This window comes from Vidua chalybeata, chromosome 5 (assembly GCF_026979565.1).
Source record: "Vidua chalybeata isolate OUT-0048 chromosome 5, bVidCha1 merged haplotype, whole genome shotgun sequence".
NCBI lineage: Eukaryota > Metazoa > Chordata > Aves > Passeriformes > Viduidae > Vidua > Vidua chalybeata.
This window is the reverse complement of record NC_071534.1, coordinates 23,027,242-23,039,268: the sequence shown is the minus strand read 5'-3', so window position 1 is coordinate 23,039,268 and position 12,027 is coordinate 23,027,242. Positions and strand designations below refer to the sequence as shown.

The 12,027-nt window shown below is 41.4% G+C and overlaps 1 protein-coding gene across 1 annotated transcript in view; it reads right to left on the bottom strand.

Annotated features, from left to right (window-relative positions):
* The window catches only part of NUAK1 (NUAK family kinase 1), a 46,636-nt gene that overhangs the window by 20,818 nt on the left and 13,791 nt on the right, over positions 1–12,027 (bottom strand). Inside the window, exon 2 of the mRNA XM_053943817.1 lies at positions 2,498–2,618. Coding sequence (XP_053799792.1) covers positions 2,498–2,618 — 121 coding nt within the window. The remainder of the gene's footprint in view (positions 1–2,497; positions 2,619–12,027) is intronic.

Sequence of the window (12,027 nt, the reverse complement as noted above, 5' to 3'; positions counted from 1 at the left end):
CTGAAATCAGAACACTGCCAGCAAAGCTGACTTCATTTATCCGGCTCCTTTCAAGGAGTTTAAAGTCACTTAAAGGAGCACTTCCCTCACAGCCACACTCGACAGATTGCCAATTACAGCCCTGCTGAGAGGATGGAATTTCTTTAGTCACAACTGTACATCTGCCCTGGCAGTAATGGGCAAGGTCCATGCCTTATGATTAGGTTACAAAGAAGTAACTTTAAATTGGAAAACTTGGTTTCCACACATCTGAATTTGCTTGGTATCAATAAAAAAAGATAAGGTTGTCTTTACATCAAGTAGACAAATTCAGAGGTTAATTGCTATTAGCAGGAGGGTCAAAAGGATACCTAAATAAGACCCTACTTAAGGAAAACACATGTTTGTAAATGCAGTACAAAGAGCTTTCAAAGATTATTACAGGAATATCCAGCATTGTCCATGGTACGTACATCTGTGCAACCTGGCACCTATAGAGAGAGGTGTTCAACGTGCAGTGGCAGTCTGGAAACATGCAGTAAAAATTTGTGAGATAGGAGTAAAATATCTCTAGGGTGGCTTCAGTCTTAAAGTTAAGCATCTGATCTAAGTTAGTCAGCTAGACTCCAACAGGAGCCTCCAATATGTCATTTATCCCACTTATCTGAAAAAACGTCTCCCAGGAGGGAGACAACCACCCTGGGAAGATGCTGAACTCTCTTGACTAGAGAGGGACACTAGACTTGTAGCATACACCAACTGCAGAAATGTTGGATTGCTTAATTTTAGTGAGATTAAGCCCATCTCTTAGGATTTACTGACTTCAACATTTTGTGTCAAGGGATAGCAATATTATCACTCTTTATGCATCACTCAAGAGGAAAATCTATGTGTTTAAAGTCCAACTTTGAGAGGATACAAATACTTCAGTCCTTGATGTAGTAGTCCCTTAACTTCACAACAAGTACTCTTCAGCTTCAAGAGAAGCACACACTCAAGGGTCCCTGAGGTCACACCCTCACCTCTGAGCAGCTCCTGTGGGTTCAGCTGCACAACCACGCATCTTCCCAGTGCTACCACATCTTAAGTTACAGCATTGGCTGCTACAGGCCAAATACTGACTCTGACTGCTTGGAATATGCACCAGAACCTGACATAGGTGCTCATCCTCCTCAGACAAGATGAATTCTCCATCATGGAGCTCAACTTGCTCTTACTGCAGAAGCACTGCTCCTCCCTCCGCAAGGCCAGAGAGGGAAGTTTTACTCCCACAGGACTTAGTGTCTGCTTCCTAAAAATGCTGTAATCTTTTTCACTTTTACAAATATTTTAACTCAGTAAAAACTATTTAAAGGATGAAAAGGGCAACTGGTCAAAGAACCACAGCATACTTAATATTTTTTTTTCCTGAGTTCCCATCCATATTTGAAGTAACTTTTGTTCCATTTGCAACCTACATGCTGACACAGCATCCCTCCCCTTTTCTGTTTCCAGATCCTTTTATGAGTTTATTCAATAAAAAGACAGATACTCATCTCTTTTCAAGTACAAGAACATGCTTTTGAATAACTCAATATGCGATAGTGTAACAGTACGCCAAGACAGTCCTTGTTTTAATCAGTCATATCAACTCTCAGAGCAGAGCTGCCATATACGTCTCATCACCTTCTGCATTTACCTCCCAGCTATGGAAATGTGTAGGGCTAAATTCAGGCTTCCTGTTCTTCACAGAGGAAAAAGGGTGATCCCCAGGGACAAGGCTGCCTGACCCAGATCCCTCTGAACCTCTGGAATCTACATTCCATGTCCAACATGCAGCCTCCCTCCTTGCAGCAACAGGCCTTTTGGCTGGTGTCTTTTAGCATGCACATGGCCTGACTTGCTGAGCTAGTGCTGGGACATAAACAAACTAGCAAATCTTCCTAGCCATGTCCCAGGAAGAAAGGAGGCAAAGGAGGAAGACAGGATAAGGAAACAGGAATTATAAGCCAGCCACCAGACTGACAGGAAAGTGTGCAGAGATGGACAGGAAGCGGATGCTGGGATTCAGGGGGAAAAGTTGCAATGACAGAACTAGCAACTTGAACTGGCTGGTAGGGAGGACCCAAGTCTTAGAACAGATAAGAGCAGTCTGTGCAGTCCAGGGAAAAAAAAGCAAATAAGGAAACTGGTTAATGGGCTGGGAACAGAAACAGACATCAGACTGGTTCATGAGTGAGGGTGAAATGAAACTGAACTGTGCAGTGGGAACAAGGACATGAGGTGATACATGCAACCATCTCCCACCTGTGACTGACACAGTGAACTCACACAAGAAGCAGCTCTTCCAAGCAAAGGTTTATGCATCTGTGAAACACTGGTAGCTCAGAGGGGAAGCAGTGCTCAAGGCAGCCTCGTTGGTAAGGGATGGGTTACACAAGGAGTAAGGGTTGGTTTGGTGCACGATCTCAAGAAACATGAACATCAGGTCTGCAAGAACGTAACAGAACAGTCAGGGAGGAAAATCACATTCACTAACCTTCATATATGGTGATGATATGAGGGTGGCTGAGGGATGACATGATCTCAATCTCCCGTCTGATGTGAACCATATCTTGCTCATCCTTAATTTTGTCCTTACGAATGGATTTTATTGCAACCTATAAATGCAGGAAATCAAGCATTATTCTTGGAACTGAACAGATGCATCTAATCCACTAAGAAGAGTTAAAAAATAAATACAGATGTTAGATATTGGCAGAACATGGAATGACCAAAACAAACCCTTAAAATACAAACCTCCATGGTCCAGCTCCCTCACTGTATAACAATAAATACACTGTCATTACAGTGTAATGGGTGACATGAAGTTTTGGGCTCTTCAGGTCTTAGGACTTCAATAAGGGGGAACACAGCATCTTTTGGAAAGATCTCTGTGCTAGCCTAAGTACTCTCCTTATTCAAATGGCAAAACTCCCCAGGAGATTTTGGTGGGAAGTACATTTGCTAAGACATGATTGCATCTGACAATTTCGAAAAGAAACTTTTGAGACAATTTCTTTGAAAAAAACTTTGAGATCTCTGATGGTACAGAGGCAGGAAATCCAGGGTGCTGATTATGTGTTGATATCCATGTTAATACATAAACTATCCCATTGACACAGGTTAGTCCATGGTTCTCTAAAGCAGGCAAACTGTTCAGGAGTTATGACTTATTAAAAAATCAGAATAAATAAATCTTTGAAATTCACATCTAAACTCGTCCTCCTTTAAACACAAGGCTTCAGGTCCTAAACAACATTTATGCAGTCACTGCAAAACCATATCCTTCCTGCATCCTTCTTCAATCAGCAGGTTTTTTCACAAGCATATCATGTGACTGGATGTCTCTCCAAAAGGCAGGGTGGGAACAGAGGAAGTGATAGCTGAACTTGCAATATAAATTCAAATTATAACAGTCCTTGTGAGTGTGTGTATGTGCATTGCCTGTGAAAAAAGGTCTTATCTGAGCACCCCCATAAATAATCGTGGAGGTCATCTCATGCCCTATGAAAAATGCAGAAAGCAACAATGCAGAGAAGGCTGGCGGGAGAGGGAAGGTGAGGGCATTGTGCAAACTGAATGGCAGCATGGCCATTATTGTACTCAATATTTACCCTGAATTGTTTTTTTAAGCCAGAGTTCAGGGAATAAATTATCAGCTAGTTTAAAATCAACAATATGTCTTTGAAAAACATCACCGACCTGCTGAGATGACCACCCTTTTATGGGTAAACCAAACTTGTGTCATTCTTTGTAGCCAACTACTGTGGACTTCTCCTGGGAAAACATTTGTTAATCTATGATTTACATTATTTCCCCAGTTACTGTAGAAAAAAAAAATTCACTGCCTACTTCAGTAATTGCAAGTGGCATGACCAGTATTGTTTTCATTATATGATGTAGCATTGAGGATATTGAGGAAAGAAGAGAAAAACTTACAATATTATAAAATTGAAATGTACATAAACAGGAGCCTGTTTAAAGGATCAGGTTTCCTACAAAGCCTTCAACTCTGAAAAGCAACATTGTTCAAAAAAGCATTAAGCACATGCCCCATCCCCTTGAATTCCCAAAGACTGCTGCACGTGCTTAAAATTAAGCTCTTGCTCAAGTGCTCCCCTACTTTGGGACAGCAGAACAAAAAGAAGTCAAGGGACAAAATTATTTGCATGTTAAAACCAATACAATTATTTTTTCCTCTTGACCTAAACATTTGGAATAGAGATTTTAAAAGTATCAACATAGCTATAGTCTTATTTACATGGCACATATTTCTAGAAAAGGTAATACAACAGATCTTAATTGAATGAGTGACCAACATAGCCTCCAAGTAATTCTAGAGATGGAAAAGGCAACCAACTCTAAAGACGACATTGGATTTTTCCCCTTCCCATGTTTGCACTGGGACTGACTGCAAATGCAAATACACCCTGCATACAGAAGGATGTGGGTGGCTCTTGGAGCAGTATGTGCATTCCTACAAGAAATAAATATAGACATGGGTAAAAACACACTTTTTATTAAAAGACAGCCTTGTACTTGGCTCTGAGGAAGAATTTAAGAAGGGTTTCATTGTCAAATATACAACAGGGAGCAAATTCTTCCCCATTCATGGCTGGTAAAGTAATAACAGCAGCCCAGAGGACATGCCAATCTCCTGATAACTTGACTGTGAGCTTCAGAGACAGGACTTTTGCACATCTACCCATAATTACTGTAACTGGCCTTTGTGGAATAATTGTATATAAGAAAACATATTTTTACATACAAAAATGCAAACATGATTGAAAAGTCTGGAAGCACTTTGTAAATATATGTTTGGATCAATATTCTAATGCAAACAGATGTGTTGCCTGGGAACTTATTTTTTAACAGGACCAGAGAGTTTACACTCTCACAACCCATGCTGAAAATTAAGGCACCTTAATTTATAAAGGCTATTACTAAAAGTTTACCCAAATTTCAAAGATGGTACTTAAGCTCTCCTGAAAGCATCACTTCCCAGTTGCAGCGGTAGAATTCAACAGCCCAGCCAAAGTACTTGGGATTTTGTCAGTGACATCCAGGCTGCAACGTCTCATCCCAGTATAAGGAAAGAATACATGCTGAACACATCTCTTGGGTTTTAACATTCAAGACTTTCTCTTCCCTCACTCAGTTCCTTCACATCACAGTGACCAGCACTTGGAAACAAGGAATGGCAATTGGCAGGTGTGAAACATCTTTACTCCAGTGGTGTCAGTGGAGCCAGGGCAGCTCTAAGCATCCACCTGGCCACGGTCAGTCCATTCCCTGCAATCCTGACACACAGCAAGAGCGCTGCGTTGGAGGCAGTGCCTCTTGTGCGTTACCAGTGCAAGCACTCGCACGTAAGAAAGGTTTACTCACACGCACTAACAAAGTAGTATCACTGTCTATTTGCACAGCACATAAGCTGTAACCATTTATTAGTTAAACCTTGATAAGCAAGTGGTGAAACAGCACAATTTATCCACTTTCAGAAGATGAGAAAATCAAAACAGAAAGGCAACATGACTCCTAAAGGAAACAAGGACAGTATCATCTCAGAAATTGCTGCCTGCCTCTTCCTCCCAAACTGTGCAACACACCACAGAAGTGCCTTATTCAATAAATCATCTGGTTATTAAAGGATGATTTCTGATACCTTTCCCCATGTTCAATTGCTCTTTTTCTCCTCAAAAAGGGTGTCAGGAAAGTGAAAGGGTCAAAGGCATCTCAAAAAATACTTTTCACCACATGTCATCTGCCTGGTGGCCTGCACAATCCCCAAGTGGATAGGTTCCACACTTCAAAGGCTACCAGCCATGCACAGCCTTGCTGGTAACCTGCTCCTAAAGGCCAAACAGTGAGTGATCAGTATCAGCAGACGGTCACTGTCAGAGGTGGCATCCCAGAGTAGGATTAATGGAGCAGGACAGCCTTCATTCCAGCTCTTCCCTTCTAAGAAACAGATTTCTGCCAGTCAAGTCTTTCAGCTACACCAGTCTGCTCAGACCACGTCAGCAAGAATAGTTGGGCTCAAGTCTACTGATGTGAAAAAAATAACACAAACAAGAGAGCAGCCCAGTTGGGTTTTATTCAGTATTTCATGGAAACATCACAAATCACAATCACATTCCGGGTATTTATTACATGTTTCATTGTTTTCATATCTTTGCGCAAAATAAGACCCCTAGCTGTACGTTATGGTATTGACCATAAAACAAGCCTCCCTTCCAGGTATTCTAAAATATCAATAATATAACTTCTTTCATGAAATTCATTTCTTTCAGAAATATTTTCCAGAAAATACATTTTCAAAGAGTGCTTATGCTTTTAATACCAGACAGAGCTGGCTCAATTTTTCTAAACCCCATTTACCGGACTGCTGCATGATGGACCTGAATAACTTCAGCATAATAGGAAATAATGTCTATTGAGAAATACCTTATGAAAGAACTTGTTTGTTCATTCTTAAGGCTCCTTTCTTTCTTTCTTTCTTTCTAGCCTGCTTTTTTGCTTTCTCTGAAAGCAGCGGCTTCACTGTGAGCAACATCAAAATTTATTAAGGGTCACAGCCTATGAATCAAGAGTACAGAAAAAGCAACACTCTTTTTTACATCAGCTATATTAACTACTCCAAATATTCCAGCTCAATATCTGCAGGGAAAGTGCTGTTAGTCCCTTTGGTACTCTCAAAACACGGTACTTATACCTCTACCACACTTTTCAATATATTTTACTGGGTTTAAGACTTAGATAATTTAATTATAGTATTTTTAGTAACATTACTGGTGGAGGAATTTGTATTTTTCCTAGCTTCTTGTCTTAATGAGAATTTCAGATAATTCCAAGACCTTGCACCCAGAGAGAGTAACATATCAAATTCCTAATAATGAAATCTAAAGCCTCTCACCCCAACAAAACAGGTTCAGGTTCACCCAAAGCCCCTATAGACACAGTATCCAATCTGGCAAAACACTTCAGCACATGCCTAACTTCACACACGTGAGCTCACACATGCGGGACAGCTCACACATGCAAAGTTCAATACATGCATGAGCACCAAGGTCACAGCTCAAAATTAGGCCATGTGAAATTTCGCTCTGGCGATCATTACTGGCTGTGTGCACCAAAACCATCCCCAGTATCTTCTGCAGCTCTGATGGCTGCATGGTCCCACATATGGGTCAGGGGGAGAGAAAGACCATCAGAGATGGAATGAAAGCACCTCCACCTGCACCGCCAGTTCTGGTACCAGTCTCTGCTCAGAAGGAGGTAAAGAGAATACCCTCTCTAAAATCTATGGCACAGGCAGGGGGTGAGAATCTCTAATGCTGCCAGGCGCTTCCAAACTGTTCTGCACAAGCACAGCCCCAGCTTCACTGCTGCTCTGCCTTCCAGAAGCAGATAGGAAAGAGGGAGGAGAGCTTTTGGCTTCCCATCCCTCTGTGAGTCAGCTTGCAGATTGTGCTGGGCAGGAAGTGTAGAGAAATAAATTGCTTTCTTCAAGGCTGCAATAAATTACTGGTTTCCATTTGCTGGAAAGAGGATTTATACTCACTCCCTGAACTGGTGTAGAGAGATTATAAAGTATTTTCCACACACTTCATGCTTCTTTGCTTTTGTTTCATACAAATAACTGGAATTGAACTATAAATACTTCAAAAGTATGATGGTTGCAAAGGTTTCTGTACATTCAGTCGTAGCTGTCTCTCTTCCTTTTCAAGCTTCTTGGCTGCTTAGCAGAGCAAACAGGTAGAATTTATTTTTACAGAGTCTGATCAAGACCACTGTGTACAAAAAGGTATCTCCAGGTCTAAACATCTGGCAAAGAGCATGGCAGTAGGTGCCCATTTCCATATCAAATCTCCATGTCTGCTGAGTCACTGCTGGCATCATTGTTTACAGCTGAGCAAAAAGAGGCTGTATTTTTATCAAAGAAAAAATCTGTTTCACTTGATTTCAGGAAGTTGGTTCATGTGTTTGTTTTAGTCTAATGAACCTAAGTTTGCCTCATTTCCAGCTGAGTTGTGTGAATATAAATAAAGGTAGAACTAGCCACAGTGCAGTCACAGATTTTTAAGTCAGTGAGTGCTGTAGCTGAGCCTGACTACTTAAATGCCACAAACCATTGACCCTTCCCCAGCAATTTCTGCATGCAGTACATTAAGACCCATTGAAAACAATCTTCCACTCTCTATTATCTACCAAGGCTATTTTTAGGATCATAGTGAGATATGAACTGTGTTTTTCCACCGAGGGAGGCTGTGACTTTTAAGCTGGTTCCAGCACTTGTACATACCACCCATGCTCAAACAAATTCCAATGAGCTCTTGCAATACTATTGTGGAGAGTCAAAAAACCAGCATCAGGATAGAGTGCAAGGTTCCCTGAGAAAGGGAAACCAGTTTGTTGCCACTGAGCAATATATCAGAAAATATGCTTAATGAAAATTATTAAAAAACATTTTCTTTGGGTGAAGAGGGAGGGGAAGGTTAAATACACATAAAACTCTCCTTTCTGAAAGCTGTGAACTGAATCCATCCCCACCCAGCAATGGGAAGTGGGTGAAGCCCAGCCAGTTTCACAGCTCTGCTTCCTTTCTTTGAGACTCGAAGGTGGGAAGTGCCAAGTGCCAAGTGCCAATGGGGTGTGGAGGTAAAGAATAGGTTGATCAACCAGGGGAGGAAGAGAAAGGGAGAGCAGAGGATGTTTGGGGGTGGGGAGAGAAAAGGTACATTGTTCTCTCTCCAGCTTCACAGAGTCAAGTAAGAAAGAATAAAGTCTGGCACCACATAATGTTTTTTCCAGGGGAGTCTCTGCCTATGGCTTTTGGCCCAGACGTCACCAGTTCAAGAGGAAAAGAAACAAAGCTACAAAATTATGTGGTCCCTGAGGTGGCTGCAATCAAATGATAAGGAGAGGGATGCTGATAATGTAGTTGCATTGAAATGGCACTTCCAGAGGTTGCGCAAAGGAGAAAAAGGAAACGCAGGGGGCAGGCTGAATAACCGTCTAATTGGCCTGTGGACTTTCCAGGTGGGAAGACGGATCCATGGACAGATATTCCTATGGGGAAATGAAGCATCCAAAGGGTTCTGAAAAGGTGTGCTCATGAGGACTTCTTTTTGCAAGCCTCCTACCACATGATTTATACCTTTGCTGTGTCCATTTGCTGAAAAAAAGTTATCTTGAGATTCCAGCCGTGAGCCAGATGCAGCACTAAAGAGCATCATGCAGGACATGTAATTCTAAGAACAAGCTTCTGCACAGTCATGGAAAACATTTCACGCAGTCACTGAAAAGTTGACAAAAGGCCACTGTGAGTATAAGCAAAATTAGTGCCTGGCGTTTTGCAATCTGCTAACACATCTCTGAGAGCTCTCCCTTTCAGGGAAAGAGTAAGGTTGACACAATGCCATTGTTTCGGAGATTGTTAGTTTTCACATCCTAAAAGCCAGATCATCTCCATGGTGATACTGCCTGGGAGACAAGCATTCAACAAAATCCTTATTAATTATTTATCAGCAGCCCAACTGTATTGTTTGATATGCTGGCAAACTATGCAGTAATCAGGAGAGTTGCTCAAAGCAGTAACCGGTGCCATCTGCACCCAAGTGAGCCTTTGCTGATTTAAATCTCAGCTTCTGCTCATTACTTTGTTCCATCACGTGTTGTTCATGTCATGGATGTTACCAAGGACAAAGCACTGTTATTGCTGTTGCCAGCCAGCAGCTGCACACATAAAGGGCAAGGATGCACGTGCCTCGATGCACCTCTCAGGTCCATGTGCTTGTATGACATAAAGGTATTTTTTACAGCTGCCTCACTCTGCATGGTAACAGCAAATAGCAAACATCAGCATCTCCCTGTTTCATTCCCCTCTTCACAACGTACCAGGCAGATTATATTTCTAAAAAACAAAGCTGACGTCACTACTTGTAGAGAAACTCACTCTTGTGCCAAGGCACTAGAAGCCCCAAGTCAGTGTGATAAATGTTAAATCAAAATTCGGTTTGTATAAGCTGAGGCACAATGTGCCACTGTCTCTGGGAGAATGAAGGTATGATTACCTTAATTTTCCTTTTCTGGTTCTGCTGGATATAGTTGTTGCTATCATATCATAAATGATGATTCTCAAGTGGAGAAGAGGCATTAACTATTCACAAACACTCAGCAAGGGCATCATATAGTCCCTCTAGCTCCCCCTTTATTCACAGAGAAAGATGTTTGTAGAATCAAGTTTTTATGAGCAGTAGAAGGTACCAGATGAACACATTTATACTGTACATATATAAAGTGGGTGCCAGGAGGAACATACAACACCCTTCCTTCACTTCTTTCCTCACCCCCACATACGGTGTTTGTTATCAGGATTTGTGAGCACATTTCCTGAGTAACTACTGCTTTACTGGGAAATTTGCATCCCTCCATTGTCTGGTACCCACTACCCTCAGCTATGTATAAAAAGCCTGGCATATTTACACTGTGCATTCTCTGACAAATTTTCCTGGCAGACCTTTCTTCATTTAATGCTGAGAATCCTTGCCTCAAGTCATATATGTCAGAAATATACTAAAAAACTTCTCCCTTCCCAAAAGCTTTTTACACCACATTACTGAAGTCTTAAGTCATAGCACTGTTCAGTTCTAGAAGAAAGATCCTACAAATAACCACCATCCCTAGCAATAATGATGCGTTTCACTTAGTGATGCCTCAAGTTGCCCCTTCTCACCCCTCCCCGCTGTCCCAATAGCATGCGACCACAAATCTGCATCCACTTCAATCCTCCCTAACCACAGTACAACAAATTTGCTGTGGTAGGAGCAGAGGTTGCAGAAGATTTGTTGAAAAGAAGAGGTCTTACATGACCAGGTTATTAAAGATGTTTGCAGCTGTGGTTCTGTCAGGACTGGAGCCCAAGGCTGGTCTGGCATCCTGGGAGAGTGCCTATCATGTGCAGACTTCACCCTCTTGGAGAAAAGAGTGGGACTGCTTATATTTTCTCTAATACATTTCTAAATGTAACCCCATATCCTCCATATCATGCACAGATTGATGGAAGATCATCTCCTTTCCAATGTCTAATAACTCACAAATATCCCATCCAACTACTTTCAAATTTTCAAGGAAAGTTCATGCTTTGGCACATAAGAAATTAGATCTGGAAAGAAACTGGGGTAGGGGATTTCCCCAGGGCAATGGAGGTTCATAACTGTAATTAAAAAAGAAAAAAATATGCTTTACAGCCTCAACTATGGATCATTCTCCTTAATAGATGTTAACCAGCACTGAATGCCACATTCACTCAAAAGATGAAAACTGCATTTACAGTTAACTTCTAGTGAAGTTGCCAAGCAGATGTTTATTTTTGGCTTCCACATTTACCGAAGCCAAATGCTCAGTGTAGAGTTGGGATTTCACAAAATCTAATTGCTTTTCTTCCAGGTTACAGTTTTGTTGGAACAAAAAAGGGGGAAAAAAGGAGGCAGGGGGGAAAAAGGCAGAAAAAAAAAAGCTGACTTCACTTTTAAGTAGGAAAAAAACTGGTAGCATCCGTTTCTATCATGTCTGTTTATATCATAGTTTAAATGAGGTTAGAATTGTGCAATCATTATTGATCGACTTCCAAACACAGCATAGCTCCATCCAGCACATGAGCAAAAGAGGAAAAGTCCCTGAAAGAGAATCCTGTGTCAGTCAGTCTTTTAACTTCTGTGAGTCTGTGTGCAGACTGTTTAGCACTAATTAAATTACTGGCAAGTCAGGATAAAGAGGAGTGAAAGAATTCACAAGCCCCAAGTTCACTGTTCTCAATGTTACATGGGTATTACAGATCCACTCTCCAAAAACTGGAAGATAGATTTCACAGTAATTTTGGGGCTTGATCTCACAGCTACCACAGCTGCTGATGTAATGCAAAATGCTAACCTGAGGCAGCAGAGAGGGACTTTAATTCAATGTTGTTTTTTCATTGTGAATAAGCAGTGAACCACACTGAAGTAATCCTCCAAAGTAGGAGTG